Raw genomic sequence first — 27015 nt, 5'->3', positions numbered from 1 at the left:
TTGAACGGCCACACCACGACAAGGGGGGAGCAGCATGGGAGAATGATTAACTTAATCCTCCTGCCTTGTTTGTTTGATGCTGCCTCACTCCAGTGCGAGTCAATAAAACTTTGAGCACCGACACACACAACTTCCAGCACCCTCCAAGCTGGCCCAAAATGGGGATTAGCAAAGCTGCCTTTCTCCTTCTGTTCTTTCTCGGCTCAGGTAAGAGTCCTTTGCCTTCTGCTTGCCTTCCCTGGATGATGATGGATTTGGGGCTTAGTGGCCAGCAAGAGCTGCTGCTGAGTAAAATGAGAGCTGTTGTTGCTCCAGGGTTGTGTTCATTAGAGACACCAAAAAAGGAGCAGCTTTGGTGTCTGCATGGGCAACTGAAGGCTCCCAGGAAACATTTCCTATGGCCAGAGACAGGGACACCCTTGGGAAGCAGCCTGGTAGAGGCTTGTACAAAGGCATGGCTCCCTCTGGTTTCATCAACCTTTGGTCTTAGGTTTGGGGATTTCTTTTTCTGTGTTATTGACAGCTTCTGTGATCCTTATTCTGATTGCTTTAAAGTTTGTTCATGCTTGTGCAAAACAGAATCACAAAGGAAAGGAAAGCTTGTTCTACACAGTGCAGTTTCAGTCTTTTTCATAACCACATTCTTAACAGTGAATTTTTCATTCCATGTGATAGGAAGATGAAATCTCATCAGCATTAGTTGCTGCAATATTTTTGGTATGAAAAGATGTTTTTGTGGGAGGTGATACAAAAATTTTGGAGCGCACAAGAACTGAATTGTGTTCTTTAGATATACATATTTTGCATGTTTCATATACATGCATATTCTCTGTCCTGAAAACCTTAAACTCCAATGAACTGTCAGATTATGACCATACATCTTCTTGCAGGCATTTGTATAACCTCACAATATGTTGTGATTGTAGTAAAAAATACTGTTATGAGTGTGCTAATGCATATATAAATCTGCAATAAAATAAACAAACATTTTACATGTGCAGTTTTAAAACATAAGAAATGGTAACAGCTAGGAAAATATATAGAATTAGCTGGAAATTAGCTGGAAATATTAGAGACATGCCCCAGCATAAAAAAAAAAAAATAAATCTGTTATTTAATGCTAAGAATTTTTCTCTCAGTTTAAATTTTAGTTTCTAAGCTTTGTTTTTGAAAAAGAACAGCCTCAGTAAAATCAAATACCATTCACAATTAAGTAAGAATTTTATATGGGGGAGAAAAATATACAGTTTGGGTTTTTATCCAGTAATACTATACTTTGTTTTGCAAATCTTTTATCAAATGGTATTAAACATCTACATTTCTGAATAAGATAGTAATACATCCTTCTGAGACTGTAAAACACCATAGATATAGGGAAAATGGTAGCATGAAAATTTACTTATTTTTTATTCAGATTGCATATTTTCCTTTTTTTTTTTTCAAAGTATTATGCCCTGACATGTAACTATAACAGAAAAGGGGAAAATATTTTTATGACCCAAATCAATTATGACCCTGTCAATATTTTTAAAATCAAATGTTATAATAATGATAATGCAAAATGTCAAAACAGAACAGAATTAAGTTTGCATGGAAGCTGTACCATACTAGGAATTCTTTACTTGTTTTTCTTTTCCTTATGGAGAGCATTGCAGCATCCCTGTGATATTGTCTTAACCTAGTTTAATGTTTTGTCTCAAAACTCATTTCTTCTCAATGTTTTTGTTATGAAATAGCTAGCGGAAGTTTCATTGGACTCTTTTTCACTTTTTCTTTTGTTTTCCAGCAGCTATCCTTTTCTTCCATACTGTTAAAGTAACTGTCAACCCTTAGGGATGAGCTCTTCCCTTTTCTAAGTGCAGAAAAACCCCTGCAGTAACTTCTATGCTTTTGCAAGTGTATGAGAGGAAGCATAATTTGGCTTTTATCCCTGTTTTACCTGCTTCAACTTGTAGATGCAAAATGATCTTTAAGAAAATACCCGATTGCAGGCTGAGCTATTTCTCAGGTGAATGAATTTAATAGTAGGACACGTATGATCCTGCTTCCCACCAAAGAGTGTTACTCAGGAAAGGGAGCAGCTGTTGCCTTTCCCAGCTGGAAAGACATCACTGAACAACCCAATGGAGCTCCCGCTGACAGGCCGTGGGTCTGAGTGGGACAAGGAGGTTTTTGTCCCTCCTGCTGGCATTGGGCCATGGCTGAGACAGACAGGGGTCAGAGAAAGTGAAGAAGTTCCTCTCTGCAGCACGGCTGTTATTCCTGAGATTCCAGTCATGGTCTGGTTCATCCCTTGTCTGCCTTTTATTCAGCAATTTCGTAAGGCCAGGCACAAAAACACAGAGCAGGACTGAGATGTCCTGCAGTGACCAGGGGCCAGGGTGTCTGTTTGGGGTTGAAACCCTACATAACAGGTTCCTCACAGAGCCAAATGTTCGTCAGAAGAGTCATATGCTCCACTGATAAAGAAACTGTAAAAATCATAGGACTCATGCAAATCCATGACCCTGCAGCTGGAAGTCATGGAAGTCACTGTGCTATGCACTAATTCTGCGATTGCAGAGCCATAACAGGAAAATACTGAATGCCAAAGTCCTTTACAAGGAGAACTGTTCTTGAGCACTCTTTGAGTTTACCATTAAACATAGCTGTACATTTTGGTATTCTATGTATTTGACATGTAGCTGTAGCCAGGAGGTTGTTAGGTGAATTTATTTACCAGTTTAGTGTCTTGTGTTAATTCATTGCAATGAACTGCTACCTTGATTATTAAGTAAGTTCAGTACTGGGGTTATTACAAAAATGACAAAATGAACATCTGACAACCCCAGTGACTGAGGGCATTTTTTTTCTTTTAAGAGTAAGAGCCTTTGAAAGGAGGTGATTGATAAATTTGAAGTCATTCCATGTGACTAGATGGACAGCAATGGACAAATGTTTCACATCTTTCTTGAATACCATTTCTCTGCTTTGTCCAAAGTATGCATGGTCAATATTTTCTTTCTGAAACATCTCACTTTTTTTTTCTCCTTGGGTTGTCTTCTGTTTCTGTTTTTCTGTCTTCCATTGCTTTATATATGTATTTGTGTTATCACTGTTCAAGCCATTTCTCTGTCCTACCTGACACTGGGTTTTCAGTGATGCTACCTTTTAACATACCAGGGAGGCATTTTAGATTTACCTATATTTTGTCAACATTAACCCGATTATTCCAGCAATTAAATGGTGGTGTCACATGACTAGGTAACAAAGAATTTAACATGAGAGCTTGAAATAAATCAAATCATCCTTACCATTTTCACTCCTTTCTCTCTTTTTCCTTTTAGTGCAAGGAAGCATCCTAGATGGCTATGTGAGAACAGAGGGAGCTTGGTTGCTGAACCCAATGAAGCAAGTTTATAGAGCAAATAGTGAAGAAGAATGTGCAGAGAAATGTGAAAATGAAGATAAATTTGCTTGCAGGTAGTTTCCACTGGTTCCCACATATATATTTAATTTCAGGTGATGGAACAATATGCCTTTTTATCAGCAGTCTGAACTTTCAAGGGTTTCCTTTATGACTATGTGGGGGTTTGAGGTTTGCTGGAAAAACAATGTGTAGAAGCAGAATGCCTGGGACTTATAGATGAAGACAGAAGAAATAGAGAAATTAAGAATGTTATGTTGAATTTTTACTGAAAAACGTTATGATATCTTGATGCACAGCTTGACATGCTGCAAACCAACTTGACATGGTTTTACCAAGACTCTTGCACTCCTTCTGCAACAAGGAGTCATAATTAATTTCTTGGAAATTTAGGACAGCAATAATGGCATTGCTTTTTTCATTTCATTGGCTATCTTGCAGATAAATCCACTATCTGGAATTTTACTAGAATTTAGACTTAGGTAACTTCTATTTACTTTGAGAAAGAGATGGCCACCTAAACCTTACTGACTCTAAACTCTTCTTTCAGCCTTTCTTTCATTGCACTTTTCTTAACCAGGCTCGAGGGGCTAGAAAACATGAAAGGTGTTGATGAGCCTGTATCACTGTTCTTTGCTCAGCCTTCTGCCCCACTGGAGCCTGTTGCTCTGAGCCTAAGGCTTCTGGATCTCCTGTGCCAAAGCCTTGCAGCCCATTGAGCTCCAGCAGGAAAATGGGGCAGTGAGGAGGGATGTCCATTACTACAATGGGAGGCAGTCCACACTTGGGTTTTCTGTTCCAAACTACCACTTCTGCAGCACACCTTTTTGAACTCAACAGAGTGATTGTCTGCAGTGCTATTTCAAGCACTTGGTTCTCCTTACTGCATTTATTCAAGGCAGGGATTCACTGGAGCTTTTTAATTGTGTTTTGTAGCTTTGTGTTTTAACACAAAAGAGAAAATGAGACTTATTTTAAAAAGGTCTAACCCTGAAGGATGACAAGGGTCTGCTGACTGAATGAAATACCACCAATTTGTTTTGATCCAGCTTCACTCTGAAAAACACAAAGAGGGCAGAGCGGGAAAGTCTGTATATTCAGATTATATATTTACAGTTTGCAGGGAATTAATGCTCCCTTTTGAGGCATATTCAGACACAGTAACATTCCCTTGCTTCTGCCCCAGGGTCTAAGCCTGCCATCACTTGGAACTGGAATGACATCAGGTTAATGCCTCCTTAATTAATTATGTGAGATCTGTTACAATCAAGCAAGAACAGGTGCTATCTGGCAGGAAGTATTTGAGGAAAGAAAGATAAGTGTAAGTTACAGCTTAAGACCTGTCCACCACTGCAGCATCCTCACATTAATGCTTCAGACCAATCTGTTCAGATCAATACTTCAGACTTGCTATCCCACCTTAGAGGTGGATTGGGCCATGCTCCTTAGTTACTTCCCTTCTTAAATATTTAACATTTCTGACAGCTTTATTGGCTTAACTGGTATGGATCTACCCACTGAATGCCATGCTGCTATTGCTGTTTTTGGTTCAGAAAAGCCAGCTGTAGGAATTACTTAGCCTGTCAGAACGTTTCCTTAGATGCTGTCCTAAGGCTACACCATCTGCTTCAGTTTTGCAGTTTACAGCCTAGGCACTTGCTGAAAAGACAAAGGGCTATGACTTATAAGGTGTGTACTCTCAGAAGGGTTACCACCAGATAATTTAAGGTCCTGGACTGTGTTTTACCTGCTCCTCGGTAACTGCTGCTTGCTGTGGAATGTCTCACTCCTTGAATGACCGCTAATATTTTTGAAATAAGGTCAAGGTGTCTTGTGTATATATCCCCTTCAACATGGTCTCTTGAAGCTCTGGCAGGTTATAAACCTATCCCTTGTTATAATTTGTTCTTGTAGCTCCATTTCAACCTAAGTTTGGTATGAACACTTAGAAGTGAAAATCACCACTGAAAATGTGAGCTGCAATATTCAGTGATTTGAAAATATTTCTGTCTTAAGTATCACTGAACTGTAGTGTTTGATAAAATGACAACTGAATACTCAAAAGTGTTTTCAGGAAAATAAGCATATATTCACTATTGTTTCTTACATTGCTCTCTCCTTTTAATTTCAACAGGGCCTTCTTATTTACCAGTAAAGACCAACAGTGTTTAACATTGACTGAGAACACCAAAACAGCAATGATATTCAGAAGAGCTAATGCAGTCCTTTACGAAAAAAGAAGTATGTCTATATCTTTTTTTATTATTGGACTGTGGTTGAGATAAAAATTATATATTTTCATAGTATTTGTATATTGTTGTAAGATGTTCATACTCTTCAGTTAATTAATTTGGTGACATTTTTATCCTAATCTTATTTTTATAGTGTAATTCACTAACATGGTGAATTTTTGTGATCCCCTTTTGTACATATTTTATTTATGAATATTTTTGTTATAGGTGAGGACTATTTCACAGAAATAGTCTCTAATTCCTTCTGAAAATAGGAAGTGTGTCTCTGAGAAATGGCAGCTACCCAATGTTTTTATCCTGTCTCAAAAATTATCACTTTATGCCAGATGCAAGGAAACAATTGGGTTTTAAGACCATTTTTAAATTACATTATTGAGCATGGAGCTTTTGCTATATACAGGGAAGAAGGAATGTGGTTTATTTTTAATGAAGCATAAATTTCTTTGTGCTGTTCCCTGACTTTAGTAATACATAAGAGAGAAAAGATCTCCTAAGGATCATTCAGATATAAGATAATGTGGTAAACTCTGAATAGAATTATTTCTGTTCTGTATTAAATGACTTCATGAACATTGTATTTGACCATTTGCTTATTTGTAACTTTGAAAAAAATATTAATGCATTTGAAAATATTCAGAAATTGGAAGCTATATTATCTCAAGGCTTTGGTCTCCTCCAACAAAGAAAGGTTCAGCAAAAGCTAAAATGAACCAGGTTCTCAGCTGCTGAAAATCATAAAGTGGTTTTGATGGGCCAGTTTCTAAACAAAAGGCAATAATCTCAATGACTTGACAGTAAATACCTATGAGCTCCAGAGAACTGCATCTTCTCTGTTGAGCTGCCCTTATCCCTCTCTGTGGGATAAGACAATGCTGTTTGTATTGCAGCTACAGGGAGATTTTAGATAGTGGTTCAACAGTTTTAGCTGGATCGCAGCCAAACACCTAAATGAGATTTTGTTCAGGCACTGTGAATATAAGGAAATAATTTTTCACAGAAGGGTGAGTAAGTCCTGGGCCACATTGCCCAGAGAGGCTGTGGAGCCCTCACCCTTGAAGATATTGACTGGACACAATTCTGAGCAGCCTCACCCTCCTAAGAACCTGAATGTGCTGTTTCTGGGGCTATGGACCAAAGACAGCTGAGGGTCCTTTTCAACCTAATATTTTCTGAAGCTTTTGGCGAGCTGCATTTTTTCCATAGGTAATTCAATTTTTTAGAAGTTTGTCTCTTTCATTATAAACAGAAGCAGGTGGGAATTTCCATAAATCACAACTAAATAACGCTAAGAAACCTTCTGCAGTTCCTATTTAGAGGGAAAACTGAGTGGATCAATTAACAAGTAACAAAGCTTAATGACTGAATGAGTAAGTTATATATAAATAAACATATTGGTTTTGCTTACTGTGTTCATGAGCTAGATTGCGATTTTGGTTTATTTTTGAGACATCCCTTGGATTTACTGAGGTTAGAACCTGGTCCTGTAATACTCATTGGGGATTTGTTACTACATGTTTTGAGGCCATAGACATGTGTTTTAGTTTCTTGAAATAACAGAACCATACCACTAAAGGTGTAAAAATCTGTCATTTGACAAAACTAAAATTTCCAAAAATTTGCACTTCTGCCTGCAGAAACCAAAAGATGGACCTTGGTATCATAAATATCAAAAACACAACCTGCTGTGTATGTGTCAGATGGTGTCTGTGTTGCTCATCTTTTTATTTGCAGTATTTTTTTTAGTTGAAGCAATTACTTGATGAGACCTAGTTGCTATGTATCATTGTGTTCAATGCAAAGGATGACAATTACTATAAAACTGACACTTTCAGAAGTTGTTGTTTCTATAGTATGTGCTATAAAAGAGAAAGTTAATCTTCTCTGGCTTACAGTAAAAGTAACAAGAATTAGAGCTGCATTTGGGAATTGTTACCTACATATCTGTTTGTAAATAGTTAACCCAAGGGACATGGGTTGAGTTTGGGGATCAAAGTTAGTCATTTGTCATCAGAAAGGAAAAGCCCTAAAGGTTATATAAACGGTCAAAAGTTTACACAAACAAGAAGAGTCAGCATTTGACTGATTCAGTGTTCAGTAATTGAGGGGTTTAATGTTATTTTATTGCAAAATTGTTTGAGAGATCCAAAAGGCTTCCAGCTAAAGTTTCTAGAGTAAACTTACCTCTAACTATACATTGAAATAAAAGCATGACCAATGGTGCATCTATAAATTCAGGTCTAAACTATCAGCCCACTAAACTATCAGCCCTGAACCATACTTTGGATTCAAATATTAGTTCTTTTCACTTTGGGCAAGACAGGTCTGTGTAAAATGGCATTATTTCTCCAGATTTCTGTTAATCTTCTGCTTGTATGTCAGCTTTGTTACAACTTTGGTGCTGAGAAAAACTGTTGCAAAACTGGGTTTCTACAAATATTAGGTTTGGTCACTCACACTGAGACAAAAACAGGTCACAACCTAAAAGAGAGATTGCTTCCCTAGGGAAATGGTAAATTAGTTTCCTACTCAGTTTTCTGATCCAGAGGACATGTTTCTTGACAGTGACTCTCCCTACACTGCAGCTGTCTTGTCTTCAGCTGAATTCAGGTGATTGTCTTAAAAGATTTGATTTTAATTGCTGTGTTTCACTGTCATAATCTCATAGAATGTAAGAAAATGTGTGTCTATTTTGTTATAGTATCTATTTAAATAAAGCATATTTTGTTATTTAAATATACTAAGGCATGTTCTCAAAATACCTGGGTTGTTACACATTTCTCTGGAATTCTGGTATAGAACATTTTTTTGCTTTCACATACGTTTTTCAGTCTCAAGTCAACTTAGACATCAGCTGACTGGCAGGTTTTTACAATGTAAAATGTCTAGTTTAGAGAACATAATAAAGTCAAAATATGATCAAACATATTTAAGTGTGTTAGCTTGAAAATGGGTTTTGTATATGTTAGAATCGAATGGATATGTCATGATACTGATTAAACACATATCATTTCAGTTTATCTTCTAGAATGCAAGGAGGGAAAAGGAGTGAATTACAGAGGAACAGAAGCCAAAACTCAGAAGGGTGTGCGGTGCCAGAAGTGGGCTGATAATGCCCCACATAAACCAAAGTAAGGTCTTTTTGTATCTGTTTATATGTTATTCTGAAGTTTTGTCAAGCCATACATATATGCTAATTTGTCTTGTAAGCAATTTTTTTGGTGTTAGAAATTTCCTTATAAAATATTTTTCTATACCTATCAAGAATAATATAATTCTCTGAGTTGTTACTCAGAGACCTCTAAGTGGTGCTACATGATCAATACAGAGACACTGTCAGCTTTGGCAGTCCTGTTTAAGTTTTATGGTCTTTACATGAGCAAAACACTAGTCAGGGAAACATCTGGTTCTTCTGAAATCAGAATTTTTCAGTAATCTCACCAGAGCAAGAACTTCTTCTCTTGGCCAAAAGTAAAACATTTGGCAGATGAGATAGAGGTGCATCATTTTATCAGTGAATACACAATTAACAAGGCAGTAATTCTTGTATTTAATAAAAAAAAAAAATACCTAACTGAGTTTATTTAGTAGCCTTCTATTCAGAAGCTATAGCATTCAGGTTACAGAGGACCCTCACATTTCAGAAATACATTCTCATTGCATCTCCCAGGGAGCATAACCCAGAGGCAACAGTTCACTACATGCCACATGGTACCCTGACTGAACAATAATTGTTGGAAACCAATAGCTAAAGAAAATGAAAGTATTAAAGGCATAACTGGCCACAGAGGCACTGTATTTCCTAAAGTCTATCATTGTAGCACTTCTAATGCTTCAGCAGTGGCACACAGTAACAATTAGGGCTCTCTAAAGACCAACATCTACAAAATTGTCCTCAGTAACGATTTTATTTTTAGAGTCCTCAGCTGAATAATTGGGACACTGTGCTTATTCTATAACCCCATTTTATTCTGTTCCAGTTATACACCTGAAAAATATCCCAATGCAGGACTGGAGGAAAACTACTGCAGAAATCCAGATGAGGATGAAAAGGGACCCTGGTGTTATACAACAGATCCTGATACCAGATTTGACTACTGTAACATTCCCGAGTGTGAAGGTTAGGATACACATACTGACTTCTTTCCATTTTTTGCAAGATGTGTTCAAGAAAGTGAAGTTATTTAGATACTTTTATTTTCAATTGAGAATTTTTTTCAAACTTGAATTTAGTTCAACAGTAAGTTTTCCAAAACATTTTCAACATCAACAAGGAAGATATCAAAAGACCCTGAAAACAGCTATACAAAGTCTTTTTTCCCCCCTTAGATAAAAAAAGGCATATGGATGTATTCATATATCATAAAATTAGAATTTAACCAAATGACAGTTGCTAGTGCAAAACTCAATAAATGTGACAGTATCAAAGCACAGATTTTAAATTATATGTTAATAGATTCAATTTAATTATTTTAAAGCCTGTAGTCTGTAATGTCAGTTCGCAGGTTTTTTTTTTCATGGACTACTATAAATGTAATCAACTAGTTAAAGTCATCTTATCAAGCAAAATAAGCTTTTTTTTGGCAATTACTTTGCCAAAAAAATGACTGTACTTCAGCCTTGTGCTCTGGTCAGGCTCTTGTGCTTCGTGTGAGATGAGTGGGAATGTTTCTGGACCAGTTCAACCAGGGGCTTTCTGTCTCTCTTTGTCCTTATTCTGCCTTGTTCCTACAGTAGAGTGCATGCACTGCAGTGGAGAAAACTACCATGGAGTAGTTGCAACAACAGTGTCTGGGCTTGAGTGCCAGCGCTGGGACTCCCAGCAACCTCACTCTCATGGATACCTCCCGGAAAAGTGAGTCATCTTCTCTGATGGTCTTGTTATCATCAGTGGTGGGCTGAAGACCACCCTGCACCAGACAGGATAATTGTTACAGCTATTAGTGGCATATCTTAAAACCTAAAACTTAAAAATCTTATTTTTCTGGTTCAGTTTTCCAGAGAAGGATCTGAAGAACAATTATTGTCGTAATCCTGATGGAGAACCTCGGCCCTGGTGTTTCACTACCAGTCCAACTAAGCGCTGGGAATATTGTGACATTCCTCGTTGCAGTGAGTCTGACTTCTAGACTTCTTCCAGTCAGAGTGGTGCTAGGATCTAGAACAAGCAGAAGAGGTCCCAAAGATAAAGAAAAGTATAAAAGAGAGCTGAATTTTTTCTCCAAGGAAAAATTAATCATTTTAAAATGAACCTCTGATAGCTTTATTCAGGCTAGACATTTCTGTCCTAGGCATTTCTAGTGGTTTTGTCTGGAGCACATCTCCCTTCCTTGATGTGTTTTTCTATGACCAGGCATTTCTGGTGTTTCTTCTGATGCTCCTCTTTTGATACCAAGAAGTTTCACTCTTTCTGAAAATACTTTGCCTTTTGTTTTGCTCTTCCAAATCAATTCTCAACCTTTTCAGTTTTCACTAAAGGCCTGTCCTTGCCATTATACTTTTCCTTGGGGCTTCTCACTAGACCTCATCCTTGCTGTCAGAGTATTGTCTATTTTACATGTGCATCTGTCTGCATCACTGATGGGCCTGACACTTTCACCCCAGTTTTCTTCACAGTATTACCACTTGCTCACTTTCCAGCTCTGTTCTGACGAGGCTGCTAGTATTTTCATATCCTGACTTTTGTATCCTGGCTGCTGTAAAGGGGCAGATGCAAATGCCCTTCTGGTAGCCTGTCTGCTTGTGAAGAACTCAAAATGGGAGAAAGACAAGTTAAGAAAGATATCTTTAGTTCTTTTCTCTGCCTTTCAGATTTTTCAAGTATTTTAATATTTAGAACTTACCTGCAAAGAAATCTAAAAAGCCCACTTAATTATAAAGTTCAGAGAGTTTGTTGGTTTTTTACTATATCTAGAAGGCACTGATTAATTTAATTTCCTTTTTCTGTAACAGCAACACCCCCACCACCTCCTGCACCAGGACGTCAGTGTCTCTCAGGGAGAGGAGAAGACTATCGAGGCACAGTATCTGTTACTGAATATGGAAATACCTGTCAGCACTGGAGTTCTCAATCTCCCCACAGACACGCTCGCACTCCTGAAAACTATCCCTGCCAGTAAGTGAAACCCCTCTGTTATTTGGTGTCCTTGAGAAACACCAAGTCTCAAAATTACTTCCATTTTCTTCCTCTGTGTTGCAAAGTTCTTCAGTTACATGAGCATTCATCACCTGCTGGACTTCATATTTACAATTTTTCCATACATTCCTTTTTATTGACTTCTTTGTTCTTGAATACTGCTGTCTCCTCATCTGACTTTCAAGCTCTGCTTGTCTGACTTTCTCCCTCCTCATTTCATCCTTTTACGGTATGGTTGCTCAGATGAAACCATGCGGAGTAAGAGTGGTACAGTTATGATATTTGCTTGGGGCTAGATTCTTTCACCCTAGATTCTTTCTGCTGTGCTACTCTTGACCTCAAAGTACTACAGTCTCTTAATTCATCCAACAGTCAAGCAGGTGTCTGGTTTAGCACATCCAAAACACCAGTGAATTGCAAATATTCATGTAACAGACAGCATCAGTAAATGAGAGCAGCAGTTACACACCAGTAAATATAGCAGTAAACTAGGCAGCAAGAGATTCTACTTTTGTTCATAACCTTTAAAAGATTTCCATGAGATACTTTATCAGTCAAGTTTTCTGTTTTAGGAGCCTAGATGAAAACTACTGCCGAAATCCCGATGGTGAGCAGAGGCCATGGTGTTACACCACCAACACAACTGCCCGGTGGGAATATTGCAACATCCCCTCCTGTGACAGTGCCAAGCCAGAGGACCCTGGTAAGAGCAGGAGACAAGTGGAAATGAAGGGTCATCATGCTGTATTTTCAAAAATCCTGTGTGACTCTGCTCAGTGGTATTGTTGCTGTCACTGTTGGCCTTGCCATGACTAGTTGAACTCCTGTGTCTGATGTGGAGCCCAGGCTGGTGTGTTCAGTCTGGCCACTAAGTGCAGAAGGTTTGAAGTCAGCTACTGATTGGGATCAGGAAATATTGTTGTAACAGAAGTTTTTTCACTTTGTCCAGTGGTGGTTACTGATATATTTTTAAATGTTCCATGGAAAAGTTAGTTAGCTTTACATGCAAGTTCCTTAAAATCTGAACCTGAATCTGTAGCAAAACCTAAGATAATTTAGGAGCAGTGAACCAAGACTCCATAGAAAATTTATAGAAAATATTGAGAAGGAAACTCTTGTTACACAAGGTAGTCTTATTCCACACACACGTCTATGGCAAATACACAGACAACCTCCATCCTGAAAAAGAATTTGATCCATATGTTAACTATTTGGCTTATCTGAAATAAATCCCCATGTGTGACAGTAAAATTGTGTACAAGTGCTTTTAATCTAGCATATCATGAAAGTTTTGCAAACATCTTTTGAAATCTTCCTTTTGATCTACTGTCTGAGAAGGATTCTGTTACAGAGAGCATGCTGTGGTGGTCAATGAAACACTCTGGCTTGTTTTCTGCTGTCTTTCTGTGCTCAAGTATAAATGTCAAAGTATTAAGATGCAAGAGATTGGTTTCTGTTGTTCACTACAGCTGTTGATGAGCCTGAGCAGGCTGAAGTTACTGAGGAGTGCTATCAGGGCAATGGAGTGACTTACCGTGGTACAGCTTCTTTCACTGTCACGGGGAAGAAATGTCAAGCCTGGAGCTCAATGTCGCCTCACCGGCACAACAAAACTGCAGAGAACTTCCCAAATGCGTATGTGGATTTCCCATTTCCAGGTTTCATTGGACAGTGGTTATTCATTAATGTTTTTTGATTTGCATCATCATTGCATGACAATGATTATAAAGGGAAGGGAGTGTACTTGATAAAAATGATCCCTTCCTTTTCTTCTTTTTTTATCATGGAAACATTGTTTATTAACCTCATCTTGAAAGAAACCACAATTGCCACTATTATACTTTAGACTAATTAACTGTGTTTCTACATTGCTTCTAAGGTGATTAATAGTTATTATAAATTTTCCCTTATGCTGAAATGAACAGTTTCTATGCATTAATTTATTCATGAATTAAAGTCTTTTCTTCCCAGTCTGCAAGTCATTAAAACTCTGAGGAAGGGATAGATTGTTTCCTTATTCCTAATATTTATCACTTATTTTTTTCCAAAATGCAAAAAACTATTCCTTTTTAGAAGCTATTTTTTTGAAAAAAAATTTAAAAATTATATCCTTGCTATACATGTATGCATTTACTTATCTGGATTTTTAAATTATATTCTACTATAAGTGTTAGCCAGTGAATAACTATTTGGCATATTTAAATGTTCCATATATGTGTCCTGATTTCTTTCTGCTGCAAAAACAATTTCAAGTGGCCATGAATGTACATGATAAATGACATGTGCTAACTCTGTAATAGATCTGCTTTCTAAAATATATTTTTGAGCCCTCCCCAGGGCAGTGGCATGGATAGGAATATAATATATATATAATATAATATGTTTGCATTTGTAGGGGCCTGAGCCAAAATTACTGCAGAAACCCAGACGCCGACAGCCGTCCATGGTGCTACACCACCGACCCCAGTGTGAGGTGGGAGTATTGTGACCTGAAGAAGTGTGATGGCCAAGGGCTACAGACTGTGCCTAAGCCTCCTCAGACAACACTGGAAACAAACCCTGGTGAGAATACTTTCAGCTTCCCCAGAAATGATCATAGCTAGGAAGCTGTTTTTTATGGAAGCATCTTCAAGAATTTAATGAGGATGAAATACAGGGAACTAATTAAATACAGAATTTAATATAGTATTATATCAACTCTCTTAATTTTCTGAGCATTTTTGTAGAATTTTATAGCAGGGTTTCTGCATTAAATTTTAGACTAACATCACATCTTTTACCTGCTACATCTGGCAATATTGGAAACATGAGGAAGCAGATGGCTACTAGTCTCCACACTACTGTGAAAGGGCAACTAACAATGACAGAAAATGGAGCAGTGATGGGATTTTGCTGGCACCTGCTCCAAAAAGTCTTTTCCTGTGCCATGCTTTCACATTTCTATGGTTCCATTTACCATCAGAGGATAGCTGGCTTTGTTTTTAATTCAGTTCAGATGCAACTCTGTTATGCAGTAGATGGTTAGAGTGCTGCAGCTTTCTTTTTTAATTTTTTTTTTTTTTTTTTGCTATGACACGTTTCACTGGTTAGAAGGTTAATAATTTTGGCTGAATATGTGTTACTTCATTTTACCTGCTGTAAAATGTGGCATTGGACAGATACCAGTGTCTGCAAGAAAAATACTTTATGAGTGCATGGCCTTTGTAGTCCTGATTTATGGGGTCATGAAGGGTTGACTGAGTGTAAGTTTCTTTGACTTACGACTTTTGTGATCATGAAGAAAACTTTTGAGATGCAAGGAAATTAAAATATCGATGTTAGTCATTCTTGACACTATGTAGCACTTCTTTCCTCATCTACATAATATGTAGGATGTGTAAATTTTAGTAGTATTTCCTCAAATTTATCTCTGCTTCACCATAATCAAGTATGGCTGTGGCCCAAAAGCTCAGATCTAACAACTATTTCCTTTTTTTCCATTTTTCACAGACTGCATTATTGAAAATGGTGTAGACTACCGTGGCACAGTGGCAAAAACTGCAAGAGGCAGGACTTGTCAAGAGTGGAGTTCTCAGAAACCTCATAGCCATGACTATTTCACTCCCAGAACTCATCCAAGAGCGGGCCTGGAAAAAAATGTAAACAACTGTTCATTTAATTTTTGTTGTCACTGAGCTTTGCCTGACTTTTTCACGGTCCCACAGCAAGCATTTGGTGACAGGTCTTTGTTAATTTCTTTTCCTCAGTTCAATCCAAAATATGATCGTGATAATGATCATGATAATTCTTGCTGACATGACCAGTGTGGTCATTGTGGGGCACAGAGATGCCCAGAAGCTCTACTGAATGCTTCTGCAGCACATCCAAGGGGCTTCAGGTGGGCACTTGCCTTCTCCTCACTGCTGAGGACTAACCAGAGTTGGTCTGTGGGCAGTGCCTCTGACTCCTCTGACAGAAAGAACACCTGGAGTCATAGATTTCAGTAGTACCAGGGGCAGGTAAGATGGTGATGAATCCAGTGTTCAGTGCAAGTTCCTTGAGATATATAGCTGATGGATTGTAGCCCCCCCATGCCCCAGTAATTCCCCTTCAGCCCTCCAGCTTCTGTCACAGCCCATTATTCAGGGCTATACGTGCACCTGACCATCCTGGAAGGCAATCTCCCTTTCTAACATTCATCTCCCTAGTCCTGACAAATGTACTCATCACCAGTTCTTTAGACTTGTAACATCCCATTTACAGTACTTGCCTAATTTGTGACAAGCTCTGCATCTGATATAAAGAGCTTGCTTGATGCTGACAGCTTGAACTATTTTTTTACCAGGTAGATGACTTTAGAACTTGCTTTAGTCAATTCTTTGATGGCATCACATACCCTGTGTTGAATTCCAGCTTGGACTGGGGAAACTGCTTCTGAAAAGCTGCCTGTCACAAATTCTTGGTTCTTGCATTTGTCAGGGGCTTTTATTAGCAAATATTTTCTCCTTTTTTCTAAGACATGGAATATATTTCCCATAGACATGGGATAGGGAAGGGAACTAGAAAAGATGCCTGGTATCATGCAGTTGTGTGAGGTGGCTGTGCTGAGCAGAGATCAGTCAGTATGCCCAGGAAAAACTTAGAGAGTGATTCAGCTAACCAGCACCTGCATAAGGGTGAGCACTGCAGCCCTGCATCACCACAGGCATCATCAGGTTGAGCAAGAACAGCTTACACAACACTCACTTGTCCCTGATGCAGCCAGAGTGGATGTGAAAAGACCTCAGGAATGATCCTACTGCTCCTATTAACTGCAGGGAAAGAAGGAGTAGATATTTTCTGTGATTTGGAAAGTTTCATCCAAAGTCAAGATCTCCTCATTTTTGAGGTCTCAGAGATCTGAGGTTGCCCTAGTGAGGCTTACTGTCTGAAGACAGTTGAAGAAGTCTGATTTTTATTATCCTTTTCCAAGCTCACAGAGCAAATGGAAAAAATGAAAGAAATTTTGACAAATTGAATTGGAAATCACTTATAAGAATGGAAATAAAAAAAATATTTCTCAAATTTTATTTTATTTTATTTTGAAACCTTAATTGGTTGGCCTTTTTATTCCCTGGTTAATAGCTGGTGCCTTTTTCCTTTGTTACAGTATTGCAGGAATCCTGATGGAGATGTGAATGGACCTTGGTGCTACACAACAGACCCGAGAAAAGCCTGGGAGTACTGTGACATTCCCAAGTGCCGTAATTATTCCTTTAAAGACTAGTGTCTCCCTTTCCTGTACCTTTTTATAACAGCTGGAGAATACTCAGTGATTAGTCTGAAAGACTGATCTAAGTGCAATAGATTTAGATTAGAAATGAAGGCTCATGGGAAGTGATGTTCAAGGTCTGTGACTGAAGACTTAAGATTGGTTTTCCTTGAAAGCCCCAAATGCACCACAAGATTTGGAGGCCACTGAAGACCACATGGGGTTTTTCCATGTGTTTTAAAATGGGCTATTCCAGCAGAAATTTTCCCTACCCCAGCCTAAACTCCTGGAATAACTCTGTGTTTGGCCTTGCTGAACAAGGCATGCTCTTAGACCAGCAAAATTTTTGCACTCCCTACTCATGTGGCTCTGTTTCTGTTCTGAATGACAACCAGATTGTCCCTTCTCTGATATTGTGCCATATCTGATGTCTGCAAAATGCAGATCCTAAATATTTAACCAAATGCCCTTTGTCTTTGTCAGTGGTAATCAAGCTCTGAATGAGGTAGTGCAAAAAAAGTGTACAATGGTAAAGTTTTATAACATTTTGGTTTCCAGTCCTTTCATGTCTCTCAACAACAAAAACTATGCTAGGAAGAGACGTAGCTCTCAAAAGAAGAGTGACTTTCTTGCTACTTTATCCTCTCAGCAGTGAACAGAAGAAAATGTGCTCAGATCAAAACCCAAAAATGGAGCAAACAAGAGAAAGAAAGTTGTATACACACTGGTGCTGTGAAAGTAGTACTGCAGTGAACATGTTGGGCTGGGACTCTTAAGGAAAAACATCACATTTTCACATGACTGTTGTATTCTATTCTGATGATCCCTTTCTTCTTTAAATTAATACTGTCTTTTTGTTGAGATGGTAATCTAAAGAACAGAAGAAACATGGCTCTAGCCTTTAATTTAATTTGTTAGCTCTTTTTGCTGATAAAATTCTAAATTCCATGTTGATGAGTCAGTTCACCAAGGCCAAATAAGAACTATTTTTTTTAATAACTCAGAGACATCTGAAGTGCCAAATAATCCTAAGATAAGAGTTGACAAAATTTTGTTCCTCAGAGACAGCATTAGAATTTCACATGCTCTGCCACCAAGATTAGTTTAAAACATCTGTCAGTGCAACTTCTGCACTGCTGACATCCATGAGAGTCCATTTAAGAATGTTGGGAGAATTTATTTCTTCTTTCTCTCGCTTTTCTTCTCCTTCCCCCTCTGTTTTTGTTTGGGGTTTGGGTTTTTTTTCTATCAGACTGTAGATCTACTCATGTGTAATTTGCTGGCCACTGAAAACTGATGTGAAAAAAAAAAATTACCTGACATTTTAGGTGTTCCAGATGAAGGTAACAAAATATATGTGATGTATAGTATAGAATTACTTGAGGAGAATCGGAAGCTGAAGTGACAAATGTAACAGGTTCACCTTCTAGTTTACTGAGTTCATAGTGAATGCATAGCAAATTGCTAAAGTTCCTTATGGTGATGTTTTTTCCTTATTCTGAAGCTCCTCCTCAGTATGAATGTGGAAAATCCAAGTTCAGACCAAAACTGTGTGCTCAAAGGATTGTCGCAGGCTGTGTTTCACATCCACACTCCTGGCCCTGGCAGATCAGTCTCCGTACCAGGTATGGTTGTTCCCCATTGCTTTAGACTCTCCCACATGCAAAGAAACTTTGCCTCTCATACAGTGTTACAGTAAGTGGTTTAAGCATTGTAAACTTGATTTTAATTTAAAAATAGCTCAAGGCTAAACACTGTGTGTGCTATTCTTAAAGAAGGTCATGTAGACAACCAAGAATGCTCCATTCTGTGACAAATAGCAAGACAGTCAATTGTTAATTGTTAATTTCAAAATCATTTTCAGTAGAAGGCAGAATGACTTTAAATCTGTCGCTATATTCAACAATAGAATCAGTTTCCAATGAATACAGGCAACAGTATGACTAGTACACCTCTTGATCAGTCCTTCCATGTAAGTATTTGATCCTACTGGCAAAATTATTAATAAAACTGTGAGTCAAGGCCAGTTGCAGAGCTTTATGACTGAGATTAGAGCTAGAAAAAGTCAGTCTCTAAAATGGTGAACCTCACTGCACACAGGGTTTTCCAGTAATAGCAATGTTGACTAAGAATGAAGATCTAAGTGTTTTCATACAAGGCCTCCTAAAAATGTCCACAGAACCCTACTGTCATTGTAAGAAACATTATTCAAGGAAACCAAAACATATTTTAATGAAATTGTGGAATAAAGTCTTCCGTTTGTAAAGGCACATGTTAGAAATATTACCTGAAAAATTACAGTAGGATTAACTTCCCCATCTTAAACCACTCTTTTCATGACTTTTTGCTCTATTACAGTTATGGCATGCATTTCTGTGGGGGAACTCTGATAGATCCTCAATGGGTTCTTACTGCTGCTCACTGCTTAGAAAAGTAAGTATCTGTTATAGTCTGCACCAGCAACTTCTTACACGAGATAGAAAATAACAGGAAAACAAGAGACCCGGTAACCAACCCAAGCTGGTTGCAAACAGCTTGCCAGCTGTTGAGAATTGAGCCAAGTCGGTTTGTCATTCATTAAAGCTGAATTTTGACTGTGAAACAGTGACAGTGATAACTTCTGCCAAGTTTGGTTTCATGTGCCATTATAAGGGATCAAGTTTACTCCAAAGCTGGCTATCTGGCTTTGCTAGAGCAAGGTGCTCAATAACATTCTAAGAGGTCTCTGTTCTGGGTGTGAATTCATCAGCTCACCATGTTCAATTCTTTCCAACAGGTCCTCACGACCAGCTGCATATAAAGTATACCTTGGATTACACAAAGAGGTAGCAACAGAGCCATCAGTACAAATACGTGACGTAGAGAGGTTGATCAAGGAGCCGCGCAGAGCAGATATTGCTCTGCTCAAACTGAGCAGGTACCTTTTTACCTGAAGCACTCCTTTGTTCTGACGGGACAAGATGACTAAAATGCGGTTGCTGGTGTTGTAGAAATGAGTGTTTCTGTCAACACTGTCTTCAATTAGCGATTTGAGACCCCCTCTTTCTTCCCTTTCTGCAGAAGCTCCAGGGTTTCAGAAAGGGAAAGGCTGCCTTTCAGATACCTGTACCTTGATAAGATAATGATGATTGAAACCTACAATGTTAGCAGGATACCACTCTATGCTGTTTCCATACTGTGGTGGGGAGATTTCCTCTTCCAGCAGGGCTGGCCAGTGGTCAGGCAAAGGGTTTGATGGAATGCCCAGTATGGCCCTTCTTGCATCTGCCTTCATTCATTGGAAATGCTCTCTGGAACTGTGCAATCAAAAAGAATTTGTCCATGCAGCTGCAAGCAGATGTGAACGTGTAGTGCTTGGGCTTTCATTGCTGTGGCTGCAGTGCATGTCCAAAACAGATGCAGGGACAACTTAAAAAGGTGGTCTTCTAAATGAGCTTTAGCTGTACCCAAGGCAAGTCAGATGGACTTAGGTTTTGCTGTGTGCTAAGTATCCCGATAGAAAGCAATTTAAAATCAGACTGGATGCAGAAAAAGCAAGCTAACACCTAGGTTTTAAATGCCACTATATTATACCCTTTGTAATAGTTTTTTGTTTAGGTTCTGTTGGCTATGCATTAGCCCAAGTGAAAGCATTCTCCTGGACTACTGTTGGTTATTTTTATGTCATTCTCCATTTCAGACTTTTCTCTTTTGTGTATCACTTTCTGTGGGTTTAGAGCCTAAAAAGCAATTTTGCATGTCAGAAAAAATCCTTGACTGAATCTAAGGATTTAAATGATAAAAGGCTAAATATATATATAATCTTTTTAGAAACCTGAAGGTAGTATTAAGTATAATTGTGCTAATGATTGTTCCTCTTCATTTCAGACCAGCAGTCATTAATAATCATGTAATCCCAGTTTGTTTACCAAAAGAAAACTCTGTGTTAGGAGGAAGAGAGGAGTGCTATGTGACAGGCTGGGGGGATACAAGAGGTGAGACAGCATTAACACGTTTAAAAGCTCCATATTTGCAGACTGGTACATACTTGTACCCAAAGTGTGCCCTCTCTTGTGCTCCACACAAGCTATTGATAAAAAAGTTATTTCATCAAAATTCATCAGGTGCTGCCAAACTTTCCACTTTCTCTCTCTGACACTGATTCTCCTAAATCATTCAATGCCAAGTAAACTGAAAGCCTCTAAATAGAAGAGGAGAAGCAGAGATAAGGAGTCAATTCTCTCTCAGTCCATGTGCTTTTCCCCAAAGTGGGCTTTTACCCGATGGGATGGAGAGTTTTTCTAGATTTAGGTTATTTCTGAATCACATAAATGTGAGTTTGCTCATTCTCTTGAGTGATTCTTCCTGTCAAGCAAGCCAGTTTGCTTCTCACACAAATAAAACCTTCATTTTCAACACTTCCCGCTCTGTCTTAGTTGAGAAGTGCATTGGTACCTTCTCTGTCTCCTTGCCCATCATGCCATTTTCAACTGTTTGCTTCCTACTTAATTTCTTCCACAGAAAATTCAGATATAGAGAAATAAAATGGCTTGGAAATTACTCCCACAAGTGTCTGTGGGTACTGAATCCACAGGGATGTACTGTGAGAACAGGAAGGTCAGTGGCGGGTGGTAGAGGTAATTATGATAATTGCCTTTGTCATTCATTCTTTTTTGGTTTCATTTCTATTTACAAAGGTACTCGTGGTGATGGCTACTTAAAGGAAACTGGCTTTCCTGTAATCGAGAATAAAATATGCAACCGCCCTGAATTTTTGAACGGTAGAGTTAAAAACCACGAGCTCTGTGCTGGGAATATTCATGGTGGCACAGATACCTGCCAGGTAAGAAAGTCTTTGAGCATCAGAGTCAGTTGTAAGCACATTCAAATCAAACAGGGCATTGTTTTTTGGGCTTTAGAGGCCCAGTATTATCCTGGGGATGTTACCACACCACGTGGTATCTGAGCTGAAAAATGCCCATGTATTCTGTTTTTTCCTTGCTCCTTTGTCTGCTGCTGGGAAGTGGGGCAATTTTCCAGATAAGCCTGAACTCCAGAGCACATGGTAACACACAGTTGCACAAGTCAGGTGTATAGAAGCCAACTTAGGATGACAAAAGGTCATCTTTCTTTCCCCAGACCCCCTTGCTAGCCCCAAAGAGATTACCTCCAATGTCCAAGCTAGCTCAGTTAACAGCATCTCAGTTAACAGTCAAGGAAGGATGCAGTGGAGCCTGCCATGCAGGCAAAACAAGGGCCAAAGGAGCTATGAATTTCCAAGTATCAGTTCCACTGGATGATCTACTAACAACAGGAACCCATGAAGACCTCAGAAAAGAGGCTGAGGGAGGAAGCACAGTCTAAGTTAGCAAGAGCAAAGAGCTTCTTTCTCAATAAAACCCCTTCAAAAATAAATGTAATGCCTGGGTGACATGTAGACAACACTTTACAAAAGTGTTCAACAACATGCATAGAGAACTCTTGCCTTGTTAGAATTCCAGTGTTTCTTATAATTACTGTGTCCTTCACATGTAGAAGGTACTTCTATTTTGGTGCCTCCTGGGGGAAGGCCATGTGGGTCTGTCCAAGAAGGAATCATCCTGTTCTTTTGCTGTTTAGGGGGACAGTGGAGGACCTCTAGTCTGTCTGGACCAAGATAAATTTGTCCAACATGGAGTCACCTCTTGGGGCCTTGGCTGTGCTCAACCCATGAAACCTGGTGTTTATGTTCGAGTCTCCAACTATATTCCTTGGATTAAAAGTGTGATGGAAAGCAACTGATCCTGGGTATGGACTGCCCTCTCCTGGAAAGCAGCAGGCACGCCAGAAATACAAGATTCCAAGTGCAATATTAAAGCTACAATCATTCATAAGAAAGCAAAATAAATATGATCATCCATTTTAAATTGCTATAAATTAATAGTCATTGCCAAGAAGCCCAGCTGACAGTCCCTCTTTCTATATTTTCTATGGTTTGTTTGCTATGTCTGACAATAGACTTACCCACCTCTGAAATATGTGTTGAAAATCCCAGCCTTAACTGTAACTGGACACCTTCATTTTAATTTTTTATTAGCTCTACAATGACATTTTCTTTTAAGTTTATCATTTTACAGATGTTGTGCTTCTAACATATGAAGAAATGAGAATACTTTTTATTTTCTAAGAGTTGTCTGAACCTATTGCCAATTTGATGCTACAAAACAGAAGAATCTCACAGTACATGTCTTACATGCCTGTGAAGTTTTATTAGATATATTTAATAGCATTAAATACATGGGATGGGGAAAAAAAGAAGCAAACACATTTGGTTTGTGTTTTTGTATTTTTTATCATCATCAAAATACATGTGTCAGCAAAAGTATAAATGCTGCATCAATGATATAAAACAGTGATTAAAAAAACCAGCCTCACCCTGAAGTTAGTCTCTAGTAAAGACAAGAAAATAGCTATCAACAGCTACCACAAATAGTGACAAGGCATCTATACATCTACATATTATAAAATTGTGTTGTCCATAGTCCCATTTATTTCTTTGTATAACATTATCTGACTACATAATTGTTAAATGTACATTTTTCTCCTCTAAAAGAAGGTTGTGTACATAGGTGGTTATAAGGAGTGCAAGCTTAAACTTTTTGAAATATTTCCCAGGGAAAGCTTGACTCATGCTTGCCGAAGTGAAACAATTGCTGACTATAAACTCCTGCTCACATCCTGCTTCTCTGGCATATAAGCCAGGAAGCTCCCCACAGGCGTCTGGAGACCCCCAGCTCTGCATGGGGTCCTTCTGGCATCCCCAGGGTGTGCTGACTCTATTCCAAGTAACTCAGCTACTTCCTGGGATTTGTCTTGTCCATTTTCCTCACTCCCAGACAAGCCAAGCTGCACGACATTTTAAAATTGTCTTTAATTTTTTTGTATGCTTGCACATGCAGAAAGGATGTGTTGCATCCTAGGAATTCTGGTTTGTTTTTTTTCTCCCATTGCCTTAAAGAGAGATGAGAACTAGTAAGCATAGTTAGGTGGCAGGGTGATCTCTGAAGCTTCTACATCTGGAGTCTGATTCTGGGAGATGAAATAATCTCAGGGCATTGCTTTCCTGGGCAGGAGCAGCTCTGATAAAGCAAACATCACCCATCTGGTCAGAGGGATTCACTGAGCACAAATACCCTCCTGCATATTTTCTTTATATATCACCTTTGATCATTTAGCCAGCCAAGAGATTTGTACAATGCTTCCCTGACAACAGGAATTCTGTGCCGCAGCTTGAACTTCGATTTGCTAAGCTCTTCTGATGTGACCTCCTGAAGTCATGATTAATACCTGGCTTGGAGCTAGAGAAACCATTGGCCCTGCTCTCCTTGCCAAACTGGCTAGAAATGCCTGGATATGCCTGAGTGGCCACAAAAGTCCCACCTCATAACCCTTCAAACAGTGCCAGTTGTGATCTTTTCCTTCTGCAAGACTGTCAGTGGCAATAAAAATTGCCACTTTTTGTGGTAACCATTTGCACACACTGGATAAAGTAACCTAGCCCATGTGGTGCCAGTGGCACATTTGACCCAAAATAGCATTTTCATCTGTTTGTTGGTCCAAGAAACCTCTTTGCCAGCAGCAAAAAACACAGCTGGGTTTCTGAGGTCACATTGTTCATGTGCCTTTGGTGATGGTACAGTGACCCTTTGTCTCTTGTGTACCTCACATTTCTTACTGTGCCTCTGGAGGATGCACGTGCAGGAAAATAGTAGCTGACAGAGTTCAGACCCTCACTGAAGAGGTGCCTCTCACCGAGTGGGCTGGTGTCAACACATGCATCTTAAGAGAACACTGCTGTGGCTCCTGAGAAGCTTGTGGGATGTCCCTGTAAGTATTAAGGGGTTTGAGGCACATACGAATTTAGAATAACTCTTTTTTAAAACAAACAGCCTGTCCTGTGGCCTGCATGCCCAGGTGCATCCCTCTCCATGCAGATGGTCTAGCCTGGGGTTCTCCCTCGCTGAAGCTCTTCGTCTGGTACCACCACCTCATCTGTCCCACAAGTGTGTAACCCCACCATTGCCAAAATGCTGGTCAGACACTGCACTACACACCCACCACACCTCCAGGAGGCAACACAAAGTCTCACAGAGACAGAAGAATTTATCAACTTACAAAGTCCCTGTTAGGGATAAGAGTTGGCACAGGAGCAATTACCAAATACAAACTCCACCTGAAGCTGCTAAGCACTTCTAGATTAGAAGTCAAAACACATGCATAGGCTTTTTTCTGCTGTCCTTTATAAAACAAATGTTTAAGAATTAATATATTCAAACTTCTGACACTGCCCCAAGCCATTTTACCTACCAAAATTTATCACTTACATTGTCTTTTGAGCAACACATAATGCTATGCAAATCAAAGCATAATCTAAAAGGAGGAGACAAGTCTTTGCATCTCTCATTTCTCAACATGTTTTAGTTGTCCACAAACTGAGGAAGCTGTAAAAAGTTAGTCACATTTATTTGGAAAGCCGTAGCTTTAAAATATCTCTGCAGTCTTTCTCAAGCTGCTAAAGTGTTTAAGACACCAATTAAAAAAAAAAATCAAACAAAGAAGAAACACTAAATGGAAGAGGGTGGTTCAGCTCATCCAGCATTACATGAGATCACCCTGGTTCTCCAAGGTGCCTTCAGAAGGGGCTGGCTGGGCTGAGTTTTGTGGCTGGGGGCCTGCGCTTTCCACCCTGCAGTGACACACATCTGGCCAGTGCAAGCCCAGAGCTCCCAGTTCAGGGCTGGTCTCTGCCAGCCAGCCTTGCACTATCACATTCAGCTATCCACAGAAAATTGTATTGGTCTAGGAGTTTTCTCCTTGTAGCAGTAGCTCCAGTTTTGTGTGGTGTCTTCTAGTTTAGCTGTCTATATTGTGAGATGTTCATTTAGATTCGTATCTCTAAGTCATTACTGACTTTTGCTAAGCATACCTTTGACCTTTACCATGCCTCAGAGTAAGTTAGAAATAGCCTTGAAAGACAGGCCTTTATCACTAACTGCCTACAGTGTGCAAACATTAGGCTGGGATTATTGTTAAAGGTCCAGTTTTCCTCCAGAAGGGCTGCTGATAAGAGCAGTTGCTGGGAAAAGGCAGGGAAATTTGGGAATTGTTGGAAAGCACAGTATATTCGTCACCATAGGAAATCTTCCTGTGCTCATAGGGTGGTGAGACTGGAGTGGTCATTCATTTTCACTGACTGTACTATAGTGCTACTGATTTGTGGTATGAACCTTCCAAACTCAGTCCTGTATTTGCTGGTGTCAAACACGTCTTTTTTGTGACCTTATAAGGCCCTTTACAACATCTCACTGACTTTCTTTTATGTATTTCTCTGTTGGTAACAGGATACCTTTTGAATGCCACATCTTCTCAGAAGTGTATTGTTCACCAGTCAGTGGCCAGGACACAATTCTTCACAAGGGTCATACAGGAGAAAGGAAAGGCACTCTGTCCTTGGAAGCTGCTTGCAGAGCCAGAGAGTTATTCTGTTATGTGTCAGCTTCAAAGGACCAACTAACACTTCCCTCCATAACCAAAGCCCCTGGCTCATCCCTGCCCAAGACATCTTGGCATCTCTGTCAACAACCCCCAGAAAATATCCCCAAGACAGAAAGATGACAGTGATAACGAACAGAAGACAGAAAGTGAAGATCATCTTGGAAGTGGTGAGGGTGAAGGAATTCTGCTCATATGGGTGGGCAAAGAGCATGGCTTACAAAGGAAAAAATCAGTATGCTCCTGAAAGAGGTGTTTGGAAAAGCATTCAGGAGAGGAGAGCAGGCAGAAGCCCTTCCCTTGGAGATATGAGGGGTCACATGAACCCCAGCTGTGTCTGGGGAAAGGCACTACAGGGCAGCAGGACAACCTGTCCTGCAGAGCTAATGCCCTGTGCAGGCTATGACACCTACATAAAGCCCTGGAAAGGTGAGGAAGACTGCTTCCACATTTCAGAAAGCCATTGAACAAGGAGGGAACAGGG

At 39.2% G+C, this 27015-nt stretch overlaps 1 protein-coding gene across 2 annotated transcripts; it reads left to right on the top strand.

The window, feature by feature from the left end:
• The first annotated feature begins 98 nt into the window (after positions 1-98).
• LOC102104141 (plasminogen-like) lies at positions 99-23520 on the top strand. Of its 2 annotated transcripts, none has more exons than XM_088052774.1 (19): positions 99-207; positions 3327-3462; positions 5541-5647; positions 8672-8786; positions 9636-9775; positions 10393-10510; positions 10649-10767; positions 11608-11770; positions 12364-12494; positions 13261-13426; positions 14187-14353; positions 15281-15429; positions 16920-17013; positions 18526-18646; positions 19380-19454; positions 19798-19938; positions 20889-20995; positions 21698-21843; positions 22620-23520. In XM_088052774.1, the coding sequence occupies exons 1-19, from the start codon at positions 159-161 to the stop codon at positions 22779-22781; spliced, it is 2406 nt and encodes an 801-aa protein (XP_087908900.1). In that variant the 5' UTR covers positions 99-158; the 3' UTR covers positions 22782-23520. The 2 variants fall into 2 exon arrangements, with proteins under 2 accessions (XP_087908900.1, XP_005518436.1); XM_005518379.3 differs by having other exon boundaries at positions 10390-10510.
• The last annotated feature ends 3495 nt before the right edge of the window (positions 23521-27015 follow it).

This window comes from Pseudopodoces humilis, chromosome 3 (assembly GCF_049639895.1).
Source record: "Pseudopodoces humilis isolate 2021_Gansu_Grassland_sample_001 chromosome 3, ASM4963989v1, whole genome shotgun sequence".
NCBI classification, from domain to species: Eukaryota; Metazoa; Chordata; class Aves; order Passeriformes; family Paridae; genus Pseudopodoces; species Pseudopodoces humilis.
The sequence above is the reverse complement of the archived record's forward strand: the minus strand, read 5'-3'. Positions and strand labels throughout refer to the sequence as shown.